This window comes from Octodon degus, unplaced genomic scaffold, assembly GCF_000260255.1.
Source record: "Octodon degus isolate 3935 unplaced genomic scaffold, OctDeg1.0 scaffold00009, whole genome shotgun sequence".
Classification (NCBI taxonomy): Eukaryota; Metazoa; Chordata; class Mammalia; order Rodentia; family Octodontidae; genus Octodon; species Octodon degus.
Genome location: NW_004524585.1, coordinates 13,728,150 through 13,744,016, shown reverse-complemented (window position 1 = coordinate 13,744,016; position 15,867 = coordinate 13,728,150). Strand labels below are relative to the sequence as shown.

The window sequence follows — 15,867 nt, the reverse complement described above, 5'->3', positions numbered from 1 at the left end:
GCACTTAGGGGATGGAATTCCACGCTGACTTGGGTCAGAGGGTGGCAGGGTGGGTGGGGAAGAGGGACGGCTTTCCTGTTACATCTTGACACTGACCTGTGTCTTTCCTCCGGTCAACCTGAAATCAGATTGGCCTTGGACATGTCCAATAAAACAGGTGGGAAGCGCCCTGCTACCACAAACAGTGACATAGCCAGCCACAACATGGTGTCTGAGGTCCCTCCAGAGAGGCCCAATGTGCGGGTAAGTCCAACCCTCGGGGTACAGCGTCAGACGGGAAATGGCTTCAGTGTGGGTTAGTAGTATCCCAGGGACTCCTAGGAAATCCTCACCTGCCCAGCGCACTGTGCAGGTGGGCGGGGTAGCACAGGCAGTGAATGCAGAGTGGAAAGGGATCTGGACCTGGGCTGCCTGTCCTCTTAGCCCTGTTAGCATCTGGGGGTGGATGATTCATGGAGGAGCTGGGCTGCATTGTCCAGTGTAGCACATCCAGCTGCATCCCTGAACTCTGCCCACTAAATGCCAGTAAGACCCTCGCTTCCAGTTATGACAACCCACCCTGTTCTCCCTGAGGGTCGCTGATCTGGGAGACAGCAAAAATGACTCCTAGGAAGGCCATAGGGACCTCAGGAGGAGGAAGTTACCCAAGGAACAATGTTACAAGAAGATGAGCAGGGTCAGGGCTAAAAAGGGCTTTGGGTTTTGTGGCAATGTGGCACTTGAAAGGCAAGCCAGAGAGGGCTAAGGGGATGGGTGAGGCATACAACCTCTGTTCTTAGAAATGAGACATCGATGGCTATATATTTGTATAGTGGAGAGTCCTCCAAAAATTAAAATGAACTTGCTCTGTATAGCACCTTGGAAACATGATTCTGCAAGTTTCAGAATATGAAAACTATATCACTTATGTAAACTGCACAAACATGAAAAGCAGTGTTCCCTATTTATAGGAGCATCTGCAGTAGGAGTGTCCAAGCATGGGCAGGGAGGCTAATTTTGGGTCAGTGCTTGCCTCTAGGGAAGAGAAAGGTAGGAAAGAGAAAGGTAATGGGGTTGGGGAGGGCCCCAGAGGGTTTTAACTCCCCTTGGCTTGTCTTACTGGTGAGAAAAACCAGGCAAAGAAATGTCATTATATTCTTCTCTGCTTTTCTGAAATGTTTGAAATATTTTTTTTAAGTAGTCTATAGTAATCGCATATATCCATGGAGTTCAATGTGGCTGCTCAACGTGCATGTACAGTGTGTGCCAGTGAAGTCAGGACAGTTAGCATGTCCTTCTCCTTGTCACATCTTTAGGATTGGACCCTTTGAGCTTCCCTCATCTAGGTCCTCATAAAATACATAGCAGGTCATTGTAAGCTATAGTTAGACTGTGAAGGAAAATGGTGGGGTGGCGGGGACTACATTGGCAAGACAGACAGGTTGGTGGGTTAGCTGGAGGCATGAGGGGAATGCTCAGTAGCCAGGTGCAAGAGAGCATGGTGGTCATCCACATTTCAGGGGAGACAGGAGTCAGAGGCCCTACTCCTACCCTGGATGGGAAAGCGGTGCTTCATCCTGAGATGCATTGAAATAAAAGAAAAAATAGTAGGTGAAGTTGAAGTGGGTGTCTTAGAGGTTGAAGACAACCCCACCTATGTCTGTGACTTTTGCAGGAAAGGAGAGGGTGTGAAGTATTCTGTGGTAGGGAGGGCCTAGGTGGGGTGCAGTGGGGAAGGAGGAATGGTAGCCAGCAAGGGACACATGAAACTGCTCTGTGATTTCCAAGGTGTAGCTTGGAGGCTGTGGTGGGGCAGTGAGGGACAGCAGGGGACAGAAGGGTGGGATGGACATGATACCCTGAAAGCAGAGGGGAGGATTTCGTTGGGGCCTTGTATACCTTTGGTGATGACGTCTTAGGATGGCGATTCTCAGCCAGTACCTGTATCCTCTCTGTCTCTCTCTTTCTCTCTCTGTCTCTCTCTGTCTCTCTCTGTCTCTCTCTGTCTCTCTCTGTCTCTCTCTGTGTCTCTCTCTCTGTCTCTATTTCTGTCTCTGTCTCTCTCTGTCTGTCTCTCTTTCTCTATGTATGTATGTCTGTGTCTGTCTGTCTCTCTCTCTCTCTCTCTCTCTCTCTCTCTCTCTCTCTCTCTCTCTCCTAGTAATGTCCAGAAAACAGTTTCATGTCCTCATAGTTGCCAACTTCTTTGTTTTTTTTTTCTGTAAGTAGTTACCAAGCAGTACTCAGTAAGGATGGACACCTCACTGGCTCTGGTGATGAAAGGGCTGAGCAAAATGAAGTTCCTCCCTGAGAAGAGCTCATGTGTAGTGGAGAGGACAGAAGTAGTGGACTGCACAGATGTGCAGAGGACAGGGTCTCTGATGGCTCAGGGACATCACAGAGGAGGGGGCATCTATGTTGCACTTTGGTGAATGAGCTGGGAGTTGTGGGTGGACAGAGGCAGATGCCCTGCCCAGCGAGGGAGCACAGCCAGCAGAGCCATGGGAGAGAGTGAGAGAAGCTGCGGGGCAGTGTGGCAGCTCTTCTAGACCCGCCCTCACGAGGGGTGCTGAGAACGCAGGCTCTCCTCAGGGATGAAAGCTGGTAAGAAGAAATTTTAAGCAAGCAAGAGGCATGGTTATAGTGCACTTTAGCAAAATCACCTCAGTTTGTCACCCAGGAGGGACAGCAAGAAGAGATGAGGATCTGCAGGAAAACCACTGTGGGATTTGAAAGGATGGAACAGATCTGAGCCATCCTAAGATAAGCTCCAGCTGGGCATGTGGTACAGTGGTAAAGCACTTGCCTAGCATGCACAGGCCACAGGTTCAATCCCCAGCACCACAAAACAGACAAACAAAAGCAAAATAATAAAACTTTCACTGAAGTCCACCAAGACTCTGAGTAGAAGGAAAGCCAGAAGGACCAGCCAGCTATGGAGGTTTCGAAAGGAAGACGGTAGTGCCAGCCAGAGGGTGGAAAACTAATGTTGCTGGTGCTTTAGTGGCTCCTGGACTGCGTGGCCTTAACAAGAGCCATGTCAGAATGAAGGAGAGAAGGTTTTGGAGTTGGGGAGAAGAGGGAGGCTCCTCCCAGTAGCCTCCCCTGAAGAGAGGGGGAGGTGGCTGCTTTCGTTGGACAGAGAGTGTGGGAGAGACAGACAGGCTGGAGAGTGCTCCTGGGAGAAGCAGCCACTGGTGATTTGAGAGGAGATGGTCAGTGAGGCAAAGTCTCAGAGGTGATCTCAGGTCAGCCATGTCATCCTCCGAGAGGAGGGTGACACTTCTGGCATTGAGGGAAAGGCAAAGATGGCAGCTGAGGGAGGTAATTTTCTAGGTAAAAGGGTGTGAAATTGAGAAAATGTGTGTCTGACAACTTCAGTTCCCTCCGTGGACACACTGGGTCCCCTTGGGGAGAGGCTGGGGAGGTCAGAAGATGGGGTGGGTGGAGTTGTTGTCGGGCTCAGCCGGCTGGGGTTGGGAGCTGTGGATCTGCAGTGACCTCATCTGTGCCGCGGTGTGACTTTTTTTTTTTCTCAAGCAGTGCTATGATCTGGATGTGAGTACAGAGAGGGTGGATAATTTGATTACTTTGGAATACTGGACTTCACAAAGACAATGGGTAGGGCCTTGAGTCCATCTGTGGAAGATAATAACTAGAACTGGGAAGTGGCTAGTGGATCCACAAAGAAACAGAGAGGGTTCAGGAGCTAGGGATCTTGGTGAAGTAGCAAAATGGTAACATTGAGGGATGATGGAGGGAGGAAACCCAAAGGAGAAGACAGTGATCAGAAATGGGGATTCTAGCACTGAAAGTTTTGTGAGGTGGCTTGAGATGCTCATGGGCTAAGCTGCGGCCCTGAGAGTGAGTAGCTGGTGGGGGAAGAGGGGTTTGGAGCTGAGGGTGTCAGCGTCAGACAAAGTTAGGACATTGGATGGGCCACTGTCACAAGACAGTGTCTTGGGATCACACAAAGATTCTAAGACTAATAAGGAAGAGGATGGCTGATATCAGAAGACTTAGACACTAAAAGAACAGTCTAGAAGCTGACAGTGCTGGGAGGGGAAGTCGGGCAGTGGTGCTTCAAGGGAGACAGACTTGTGCCAGGACATAGAAGGAGGACATTGTCTATGTCATACTGAGGAACTGCTGTGCTGTACAGAGACTGAGTAGGATTCAGGGAGGATGTGACGTGGGCAGTTCACTTGCAGGTGCATGGATTCCCGGAAGTGCTGTGATGACAGTGAGCAGGACAGAGAGGAGAGGAAGCCTAGGTCAGGGTGAAATGAGAAATCTAATTTTCTCCTAGAGAAAAAAGAAAACCTGATGGGTAGTGCTGTTATTTTTGAGGCCCAGGTTAGAGATGAGAGAAGGAGCCAAAGAATCAAAAGGTCTTGTGAATTAGTAACAGACTCAGGATTCACACATGGGCTTCAGCATGAGCCAACCAGGGGTAAGTTAGAGAGCTGCCGCCTCGGCTGGGGAGGGGCTCAGTGGTACAGCGCTAGCATGTACCGGGCCCTGGGATCCAACCCCAGTGCGGGGGAGAGGAAAGAGAGGCCATACAGCCCTAGCTAGCTCCCTTGCAAAGAAAGCAAAGAGCAGGGAGGGAGGGAAGTAGGGCCAGCGTCTCTCTCTGCCTTGCTAGGCAACTCGGACATCCCGCAAAGCTGTCGCCTTTGGCAAGCGTGCACACTCCATGAAGCGGAACCCCAACACCCCTGTCACCAAGGCAGGCTGGCTCTTCAAACAGGTGAGGTCACCCTGCCTCTCCTCCTGCCACAGCCACCACTCTGCTCTAGGTTCCTGGCTCTCCAGTGTTTATGGCAGAGTGTATAGTTTTTCGTATGTCCTCCCACTGTCTCTGTGGGTGAATGTCCTTGTCATGTAAAGGCTCAGAAAAGTTGAGTGTCTTCCCAATGTCACACAGAATGAGTGTGTCAGATGTTGGAGTCCTAGGGGAGTTTCTGAGGGGCAAAGGCAATGACTTTGAGATTGTGTGGGTCAGCAGCCCTGTCAGCCCTGTCAGCAGCCCCCTCACTCATTATTTGTAGGTCCCTCTTGCTGTGGTGGGCTTGAGTGCCCCCTTCAGGCCCAGGGGTCTACCAGCTCACTCCAGGTTAACCTTGTCACAGCCTTGCCTGCCCTTCTGCTGAGCCACTCTGGTCTGTCTCTTGTTCCTGAGCCTCATGGTGATGGGATGAGAAGGTCATGGGAATAATATCCTGTAAGTTCCTTGCATCTGAGCTCTTGGGCTGGGGATGCTGCTGCCACGTGCTAGTGGCCAGCTTGTGACTGCAGGTAGGACACAGGTGTGATTGGGGCAGCACTGTCCTCATCATACTGCACCCTTCCTGCACGCCCGGCTCCCAGCCCCTCACATCTGTCTCCCCACATGTCCTGCAGGCCAGCTCTGGGGTGAAGCAGTGGAACAAGCGTTGGTTCGTGCTGGTAGACCGCTGCCTCTTCTACTACAAAGGTAAGCTTTCCTGGGGCCACCATGCCTCCTCATCCTGCCTTAGCACTGGGCCCTGCTTGGACTGGGCATTGCCAGAGATGTCTCCCCATTATATCCCTGGGGACCAGTAGGGTATGGCTCTCATTCACATAGTCACTCATTCATTCAGTTGTAAGTCAGCAATGTTGATTGATGCCTACATGGTGTCAGGCAGAGTTGTAGGTCCTGGCTGGTGACACTGGATAGACAAAGGGGATGGGGAAGAAAGGAAAAGCATGAAGAGAAGAGGCCACTAGTTACCTATGGGAGGTCACCTATGGATCAAGGCTTGAATGTTAATCTCCTGTCCCACTGGAGTATACAGTCATTCCCAAAGGCAGGAGTTTTGCTAGTTTTGTTCCCTGCAGGGTTCACAGTACCAAAAAGCATGTACAGACCACAATGGATTACTGGTAGACCCTGAATAAATGAAGCACCTCTACCCACTCCACACCTCCATACACACCCCTAGTCCCTCCCACCTACCACCAAGGAGGAGGGTATGATCAGGTAACTGGTACAGCCTCCTCTGGGAAGTCATTGGGGGGGGGGGGTTGGTGGAACCAGGGATTGAACTCAGGCCCTTCTACAAGCACTTATTCTACTGAGCCCTCTCCCCGGCCCCTGGGAAGTCATTGTAAAATGCACATGTGATATGTGTTCAGGAGGGACAGAGGGCAGGAGCAAGCACTGTTGACTACTAGTGGCCTCCTGGCAGACCCTAGCGCAGGAGGAAGAGGCGTGGGGCACAAGGAGAGGCAGGGTGCAATGATCTAGAAGCAAGAGAGGTTATTTGCTCCTCTGCTTCTTTGCCCTGGGAGGGTGGAGCCCTGCTTTGCTCAGGCCTCCTCAGAGCAATTTGGTGAGTCATTAACTTTGGCAAACAAAGGTCGTACCTGGTGGACCCCTGTGAGCCCCTGCTTCTCTGGAGCCCTGACTTGTGGCCTGGCTGACCCTGAAGGAGAGAAGTCAGGAAGGGGTTGAGGACGTGGGGCAGGTGTGGGGGAAAGCCCAAGCCTGGGGGAAGAGAATCTGCACAGGCCCAGATGCTGAGCTGGGAAGCAGGACTGTCCTGGAGCCAGGGTGGGAGTGGACAAAAGGAAGCCTGGTCCCTGCAGTGGAAGGGCAAGACACGCTACAAAGAGGGACCCTGTCCACAGCACCGTGGCCTTGGAGCAGCCCTTGTCTCAGTCCCTTTCCTGTTGCTGGGCAATTTACCAAGGAGAGAGGTTTGTTCAGGCCTGTGGTCTTGGAGGCTGGGAAAACCCAGAGCCTGGCGCTGGCTGCTGCTTGGCCTTTGGGGGCTTCGGGAGTAGAAGGACGGAGGAGTAGGCATGTGTGGAGGAAATAAAACCCGAGGGTAGTGTTGCTTTGCTTTGTAAGACCTGCCCTAAAGAGGAGTCCATTCTGAACACTCCGCCCCTCTTTAAACCTGCACCACTACCTCTGCCAAACTGTAATTGGGGTTTTAGAAAGACAAACCTGAGGGTGGGGTACCCCTTCTCTCTTCATGACCTCTCTACAGTGCAACATCCCCCACCCACCCCCAAGAGCATGCATGTGGCCCTGCTGTGTAGCAGCAGTAGGTGGCCTTAGGAATTCCCCTGTGTACACCCTTCTGTACCTCTGTCCCTGGCAGATGACAAGGAGGAAGTGACTTTGGACATCAGTTTTTCATCCATAACATGGTGGCACCCCCTGAACATTGACCTGTACTGTGCTAGGCAGGAAACCATTTCCTTTGAGGCAGTCAGCCCCCAAACAGGGCTTTCAGAGTCCCAATCCAGGAAACAAACAGCAACCCCAGAGGAGGCGTGAGGGTCTTGCCAGACCACATATTTGTCCCCCACCTGTCCCACAGAGCACCCTGTCCTGTGTGGCCTTCTGCTGACAGCTGGGCTGACTGGCTAGTCCTTCAGGATGAATTATGTGACAGCCTAATTGTTAGCTGGACCCTGGGACACAGGCATGCTTTCCTAAGGGAGAACAGGGGCCTCAGAGGGTCTGAAGCAAGCTGGTGGGTGGCCCAGAGGAGCCAGAGTGGAAGGAGGGCAGGTGTCCTCCCTGTGCTGCACCCCATTCCCCTGCTCCGTGTGTCTTGGCTGGACCTGTGCCATCGAGTAGATAGGCTGGTAGAGAGGGCAGAGGTCCAGAAGGCTAGCTGTGGAGTCACGCTTCTTGGGTATAAGGGCCTGTGGCTGGTTGGCTCTTTTCGTGGCCTCAGACACATCCCTTAGCCTCTGTGCCTCTTCAGTTCCTTATCCGCCACATGGTGGTAATGGCAGTACTTCCTCAAGTGTAGTTGGGAGAGTTGAGTCCAGTAGGACGTTGGTCTTCCACCAGGGACTGACGCAAGGTGAGCGCTCCCAAAATGTCAACTGTGACTGTGTATTGGTGCATTCGAAGGACATAAGGGGGGTGGGTACCCTTTCCTCTTCATGACTTCTCTACAGTCCAGCATGCCCCACCCCCAGGAGTATGCACGTGGCCCTGCTGTGCCGCAACACTAGGCAGCCTCAGGAATTCCCACGTGCACACCCTCTGTGCCTCTGTCCCTGCAGATGAAAAGGAGGAGAGCGTCCTGGGCAGCGTTCCCCTCCTGAGCTTCCGGGTCGCAGCTGTCCAGCCTTCAGACAACATCAGCCGGAAGCATACATTTAAGGTCAGTCGGGCCTCCTCTCTGGGGTCACATCAGGGAACCTCCTCTTCTAGACTTGAGGCATGGAGACAGGTCCAGGGCATCTCCCTGAGGCATCCAGTGGAGGAGGAGGGAACTGCACTGACCCCTGGGCTCAGTGTGGGTGACTGTGAGGCTGAGGTGAGGCTGTAACAGGTCCCCTGCTCTTCTCTTAGGGGTCCCCTGAGGACTTCACAGTGGGTGTGGCGCACCTCGATAGTGCCATGGCTTTTGCTGGGGAAGAAAGTTATATCCGAAGTGTTGGGCCTCCCTCCCAGTAGTCTGCCCCTGGGAGGTCTCTCTGGGCAAAGGTGGGCCTGTGGCTGGTAGGCTTCTGAGATCTCCTGGGGAAGGGGTTTCTTCCCACCTCGGGCCCAAGGAACTGGACCCATGGTACTCGAACTTTTAATCTTTATAGAAAATTAGGAGTTGCACTTCACTCCAGTCTGAGCCACAAGCTTTGTATAGACAATTTGAAAGAACAAGTGCCCAGGAAAGTGGGACTCAGTGCCTGCTCAGTGCCACTCCCTAGGAAGCCCCAAGGGACCCACCAGCCAAAGGCCTGCCTGCAGCTGGCTCATCCTAGGCCAGTGTTTTTCCACATTTAAAAATTCATGACCCATTAAAAACTATAAAAATCCCATGCCCTTTTTGTATTTTGCGATGCAAAAGCCATAGGTTTCTTTTTGCTCTCCAAATATATAACGTCAACTGTGCATTTTCTTAGGACAAAGCCCTCCCTCCCTCCTCTTTTCCCTCCCTCAGCTGAGAATTGCTGTCCAAGTCCCTTAAACCCAAGCTGTGGTGTTAGATGATAGGACCTTCAAGTCACACTTGGCCAGGAGCTGAGCTCCTAGGGCCCTCTCTGTCCAAAGCGGGTCAGCTGGCTACAGAAAAGAGATGGGTGGCATACACAGATCCTTCCACAGTGAACCAGAAGGATTTATTTGGCATATAATTAGTTTCCCAGCTCCCAGGGACTTGTGTGCCAGAGGTGTGAACAAAATGAACAATTAATAAAACTCTGACTCCAGGGAACCTGATTCTAGCTGGAGAAATAGGAACAGGCTATTTAACAAACAACAAACAGTCCTCTGGTAGAGAGATACACTCACACCCACACGCCAGCAAACAGCCTCGCTACCCCTCCCCACCAGGCCTGTGAGAGACACACAGCCCAGCTCTGCTCAGAGCCAGATTCCAGCGTCAGATAAACATCTCAGAGTGCTGACACACAGCCCTGTCCCCAAACCCAGGGAAACTTCCCTGCAGCCCCTTACCTCCAGGGCCCACCTACCCCTTGTCCTGGTTTGCACTGCCCCTTTAGAGCCAGCTCTTTGGCCCACAAAGAGTTCTGACTGTGACTATTCAGTGGCCCTTCCCCAGGGAAGGGGGGGGAGCTGAGACAGACAGACTGGAGGCTTATCCTGCTGTGGCCACCAAGCGAAACTCTTGGGTGGAGAATAATGAGGAGGCAGGAGTGTTCTGCCTAGGCTGCAGCTGAATGCTTAACCTCTTCCTAACCCAACCCATGGAGGCCTGTGCCTGGGGATATCCCTTCAATTCTCAACCCCTTTCAAGGTTCCGGGCCAGTGCCCCTCCCTGTTCCCCATCAATAGCCCTATTTTTTCCCAGGCCCTCTTTCTCCCCCTGTCACAAACACATGTTCCTGGGCCTGTGTTTGCCTCTTGTTTCCCGCGGCATGTCTTACCCCAGTGTGGCCATGAGCTCAAGGGCAAGAACACGTCTGGGCCTCTCTTGTGCCTGGTGCCCAGTGAGCCGTGAACACAGGCTGCTTGCTGGATGCCTGCTGAATCAGTGGACTTATTAGCTGCCCACTCCCCCCACCCCAGGCAGTGCTGCCTGTCCTGCCCGCGTCTCCTGCCCTCTACAATCAGCCTGTGTTTTCCACTAGAGGGCTCGCTGGGCACCGGGCTCTGCTCCTGTGCAGTTTCAAGTCCCCCTGGCCTCCTCACAGCTCACTGGCTGTCCATCAGCTCCTCCCTGGTCCTCTTCTACCTGGCCTCAGCTCTGCCCACATGCTGGGCCCTCAACTGGAGAGCAGAGACCAGCCAGCGGGATCTGCCACTTGCTGGGAGAAGGGAGGTGAGGTGGGGCTGTCAGCATTTCAGGAGCCTTGTGAAGGTCAAGCAGGGAAAGCGTCTGCGGGTGTGGGTAGAGGCCATCAGGGAGCTCTGGTCCTCTCCTCCCAAACCCCAGGCCCTGGTTTAGCACCTGAGGAAATCCTGAGACTCACTTCTGAGACATATCACCTCTGAATCCCTCCTGCTAAGTGCAGTAAACCAGGCTACCTGGTTTGGGGGGCTCTATGGGGTCTCACCTGGAGAGCAGACTGAGGTCCCAGAAAAAATGTAGGACTGTGGCCTCTTTTGCCTGTAGCCAAAGAACCTTGAGTGCCACTGGGTGACCCCCCTCCCCATTGAGTTGATGCGTCAGTTAAGGTCACAGTGAAAAAGCAACTTGTCTGTAGCAGCAAGACGGCCAAAAGCAGAGTGACAATGAGCACTGGGGTTCGCTGCCCAGATGCCCCTAGGGTCTGTACTCTGTGCCCCACCCCTTGGTATGAGCAGGGCACTGTGGATTACTGTCTGTCCTTCCCCACAGTGACATTGAATAGGAGAGACAGTCTGAGCCCCCCCCTCCCCACCCCGCCCCATGCTTCTCACCATCTCCTGCCTCCTCTCCTGTGTCTCCTCTGGTGTTGGTTGACCTGTTTCTGCTTTTCCTCCTTCTGACCACGTGAGGACCCTTCCTCCGCCAGGAGCTCTCTTCTGGGTTCCCGCTGTGCCTGCTCCCAGCCACCAACTAGGTAGTGTGCTCCATCTGTATGCCAGTGTGTGCCTTGCATGCCTGGGGTCGGGGCTCGGCTATATCCCTGCGGGGAGTGAAGCTGGGGCTGAGAGTCTTGTGCGCCTAGGGCCATCTCCCCAGGACCTTGGGTAATTGTCACATATGAAATTGGAGGGGTGAGTGGGTATGATCATTGTCCCTCTTGCTTATAATCACCTGAGGTGGGGCAGGTAGGCATGCCTGGCTTTTGGGTGGCCTGGTAGCATTTAAAGACCTAACCAAGGCAGATACGTGGATGCCAGCTGGAGCCTGTGGGTTGGGCGTGGATTGCTCCCCTCACCTTGGTCCTGAGCTCTCCCTGGAGGAGGGCTGGAGGCCCAAGAATGACCCAACTGACCACTCTCCTGTGGGTGTTGGTGTTCTCTCCCTACAGGTGACTGTGTGCTGGGTGGATGAGGCCAGGGCCAGTTCCTCGAACTGCCTCTCCCCACAGGCTGAGCATGCTGGTGTCCGCACCTACTTCTTCAGTGCTGAGAGCCCCGAGGAGCAGGAGGCCTGGATCCAGGCCATGGGGGAGGCTGCCCGGGTACAGATCCCTCCCACCCAGAAGTCCATGTCCCAGCCTGTGCGTCACAGGTGAGTGCCAGTGTTCCTGGCGTGGGAGGGAGGAGAGGAGCGCTTGGCTGAGCCTCAGGTGCTGCCACAGACCTCTGCAGAGCTTGGAAGCTGCTCCTTGCATCCCACCAGGGGGTCTGAGTAGGGGACTACAGAGCCTGAAGTCTCTCTTGCCCTGCTAGGCTCCTCCCCTTTTCTCTGAGGGAAGCAACAGAGAAGCCATGTTCCTTCACATCAGCTAGGAGCCAAGGGCCAGTACTTACTGTGTGTGGCTTTGTGTGTTAAAGATACAGCGTTCAGAGGAAGGTTTGCATCTCGATGCGGCCTCTTGGCTGCAGGGTGACCTCGGTATAAGTGACTTAATCTCTCAGGTCCTGAGCTTTCTTTCCTCCAGACCAGTGATTATGCTCTTATCGCACAGGGCTGTGGTGGGGGCTGCGCTGTGTATGTAAAGCCTTGACATGCAGCAGACACTCAGCATATGGCTGCTCTCAGCACCTGCCATCCCCACAGTCTCAGCGCCTGTCTCTCCTTCAGCTGGGTATAGAGCTTTGAGATAGGTGTTAATGGGGATCCAGAAGAGGGGGGCTTGCAGTGTAGACTCCAAGCCTAGCCATGTGTCTTAGAAATGTTTACCCAGCAGCATTTCCACGGGGAAGCCTGAATCTAGCAACCTCAGGAAGCTATATGAGAAAATTGTCACGAGGCTCCTACTTGTGCACTTCCAGTTCCCTTGAAGGCTGGGATGCAGCTTCATAGTGGGATGCCTGCCTAGCACGTACAGAGCCCTGCTTTCCAGCACTGCAAGGCAAACAAGAAAAGAACAGCAGTCCACTCATTCATTTCACAATGTATTCACTTATTTTTATTTTTGCAGTATCGAACCCACGCCTTTGCACAAAGCTACACCCCAACACCACCTCTTGCCCCTTTTGGAGATAGGGTCTCACTAAGTTGCTAAGTTTTCCAGGTTGGTCACATGTGTTTCTTATGCTTTAGCTTCTTAGAGGCCTATGCCACCATGCCCAGGTTTTTATTTGACAAATGCTTCCTGGGGTTGTCCATGTATGAGATCCTACACCAAGTGCTGGGAATACAAGGGAGGACAGGCTACTGTGTCCTGTGCTAATGGGGCCAGTGAAAAGTGGTACATGACCTGAGAAGAAGGCCTGGTGGGCAGAGCCATTGTGGCATGCATGGGCAGGACTATCACATGTTGTGTAGCAATTGCCCAGGCTGGAGCGAGGAGATAAAGCCCAGGATTTAGGAAGAAGGATCAGAAGTGGCTGCATCATGTTCTGTTGCTACTTCCCTGCCCCTGCCCCTCCACTCCTTTTCTCCTTCCCAGATTGCCACCCTCCACCCAACTCCATGACAGGATGGAGTCACTTATAAATCTCCCTTGGCACCCTACAGCCACGAGAAGCCAGACTCCGAGAACATCCCACCCAGCAAACTCCTCCACCAGCCACCTCATAATAGCCTCCCAAAGCCTGAGCTGGAGGCCAAAACTCGAGGGGAGGGTGATGGCCGAGGCTGTGAAAAAGCAGAGCGGAAGCCGGAGAGGCCTGAAGTCAAGAAGGAGCCCCTGGTGAAAGCGAATGGCATCCCAGTTGGACCTGAGCCAGGCTCAGAGCCTGGCAGCCCTTACCCTGAGGGCCCGAGGGTCCCAGGGGGTGGGGAACAGCCGGCGCAACCCAATGGCTGGCCCTACAGCTCCCCAAGTCGACCAGGAAGCACAGCTTTCCCACCTCAGGATGGAGAGAATGCGGGACATCGGCGGAGCTTCCCACCCCGCAGCAACCCCGACAAGATCGCCCAGCGCAAGAGCTCCATGAACCAGCTGCAGCAGTGGGTAAACCTGCGCCGAGGGGTACCACCACCCGAGGACCTTCGGAGGTGAGGCCTGGCTGGGCAGCAGTGGGGCTCGGTGGGTCTTAGGGCCATGGCCTGGGAAGAGGTCACGACTTGGGACATGTTCCCTATTGGGAACCTGGAAGCCAGACTAAGCTGGGAAAACAAGACAATCCCGTGATTCCCAGCTTGCCCAAATCCTTTCCCACATTATGGTTCCATCTTTAGAGTTTGTCCACTGCCCTGCCTCTTGTTTTCTCGGTCTGCTTCCTTCCAAAAAGACAGAGCACGCCAATATCCCTCCAATAGGGTGCTAGAGAGCCCACGAATCTGGCGGGGTTGGGAGGACCTCCAGTTGCTCTGGTCCAACGCATGTCCATGTCCTCAGTGCCCCGTCTTCTTGTCTGGGCGTGCTGCCGACACTGGACACGCTGCCTGCCAAGCCCACTCTTTGTTTTTGAATCCTTGTTATTTGAAAGCCATTATTTATAGGAATATTTTTTATTTGTTTGAATTTTTGAAACAGTCTTACTATGTAAGTCAGACTAGTTTTTGAATTTGCAATTCTCCTGTCTCAGCCAAGTGCTCAGATGACAGGTATGGACCAAAATATACACAGCTGCAAGTTCTATGGATTTTTATTAAAAAAAAAAAAAAAAAAGGCCAGCCAGATAGCTCAGCAGACTAAAGCGCCTGCTTAGGCAGAGTGCAGTGGTTTGATCCCCAGCGTGCTATGCTGGCCCTGCCCTTGGGGCACACTGAAGGAGACCAAGAGACTGGGTATGGTGACGCATACCTGTAATCCCAGTGCTTGGGAGGCTGAATACAGGAGAATCACTACACTATGAGTCCGAGCTGTATAGTGACACCCTGTAGACCCTGTCCTAAATATATTTTTAAAAACCCCAAAAAACTCAGCCCTAATACTGTCTTCATGACCAATTTACTCTATCCAGTGACTGGCGTGACTGTGACTGGCTTGCAAATATTTGGGACCTTTATTAGGCCTGATAGTGTCTCTTGGGACAAATGAGCTGACCAGCACCTTCCCTGGGGCTTCGGGGGCTGCATTTCCGACCTCCTGTCAACCAGGCTCAGGAGACACCCTCCCTCTCATGGCTCATCTGCACCTCACCACCAGGGTCGACCATCTCCAGAACCATAGGCCCTTGGGAAAATTCACAGGAAGTTGTTGGTTCTTCCTGACAGGGCCCATGTGGTCAGGAGATTGCCCTCTCCTCCCTTCTCAGCGTGCCCGGTATACTTGGGTTCTTTTTTCTCTTGCCTCCCTTGGAAAGAATCTTTTTTTTTTTTTTTTTTTTTTCAGAAACAGGGATTGAACTCAGACCCTTGCACTTGCCAGGAAAACACTTATTTTACTGAGCCATCTCCCCTACCCAAGGCATTTAATTGGCATAGCATATTCCTGGTGTGTGTGTGTGTGTGTGTGTGTGTGTGTGTGTGTGTAACCAGGGATTGAACTCAGGCCCTTGTGATTGCCAGGCAAACGCTTATTCTACTGAGCCATCTCCCTGGCCCTTCCCTTAGAAAGAATCTGATAGATTGGTTCACACTCAGATGCAGACCGCTAATAAGGTGCACAGTTCCTTTCCTGGGGTGTTTCATTTTAGAGACAAAGATTGAAGCTCAGTGGCACTGTTTCCATTTGCAAGGAGCTTGGAAGGAGGGGGTTCCCCCACACTGGAGTGAATGTCAGGGCCTGCCTGGGCAAAGTTCTTCCATGTACTCACAAAGCAGCCTAGGGCCCATTCACCTGTTCAGCACCTGCTCTCCCTGGAGGACTAGGGGTGGGGCTGGGGCATGGTGGGGGGATAAAGAGGTGCCCATTATGTCTGCTTTGCTTCCACTGTCTTCTCTCTTTAGTCCCTCTAGGTTCTACCCAGTGTCCCGCCGGGTCCCTGACTATTATGGCCCCTTCCCATCCCAGTATCCCGATGATTACCAGTACTACCCACCAGGGGTGCGGCCCGACAGCATCTGCTCCATGCCCGCCTACGATCGGATCAGCCCCCCCTGGGCCTTGGAGGACAAGCGCCACTCCTTCCGCAACGGGGGCAGCCCTGCCTACCAGCTGCGCGAGTGGAAGGAGCCTGTGGGCTACAGCCGACAGGATGGCACAGTCTGGATCCCCAGCCCCTCCCGCCAACCAGTCTACTACGATGAGCTGGACGCTGCCTCTGGCTCCCTACGCCGTTTGTCCTTGCAGCCCCGTTCCCACTCTGTGCCCCGCTCACCCAGCCAGGGCTCCTACAGCCGCGCCCGTATCTACTCCCCCGTCCGCTCACCCAGTGCCCGCTTTGAGCGGCTGCCATCTCACAGCGAGGACATCTATGCTGACCCTGCCGCCTATGTGATGAGGCGATCCATCAGCTCCCCCAAGGTGAGCCGCCTGCCCGCCCTCCTTCCTCATGCC

General features: G+C 53.4%; 1 protein-coding gene across 17 annotated transcripts in view; it reads left to right on the top strand.

Annotated features, from left to right (window-relative positions):
- The window catches only part of Plekha6 (pleckstrin homology domain containing A6), a 136,013-nt gene that overhangs the window by 93,514 nt on the left and 26,632 nt on the right, over positions 1–15,867 (top strand). For 13 of the 17 annotated variants that reach the window (XM_023708233.1, XM_023708230.1, XM_023708223.1 and 10 more), the window contains 7 exons: positions 129–243; positions 4,628–4,732; positions 5,386–5,458; positions 8,038–8,138; positions 11,398–11,600; positions 12,996–13,478; positions 15,318–15,834. In XM_023708233.1, the coding sequence (XP_023564001.1) occupies positions 129–243; positions 4,628–4,732; positions 5,386–5,458; positions 8,038–8,138; positions 11,398–11,600; positions 12,996–13,478; positions 15,318–15,834 (1,597 nt within the window). Of the gene's footprint in view, positions 1–128; positions 244–3,194; positions 3,304–4,627; positions 4,733–5,385; positions 5,459–8,037; positions 8,139–11,397; positions 11,601–12,995; positions 13,479–15,317; positions 15,835–15,867 lie in introns of those variants that run through there. The other 4 variants (XM_004625395.2, XM_023708229.1, XM_004625397.2 and 1 more) reach the window with 2 other exon arrangements.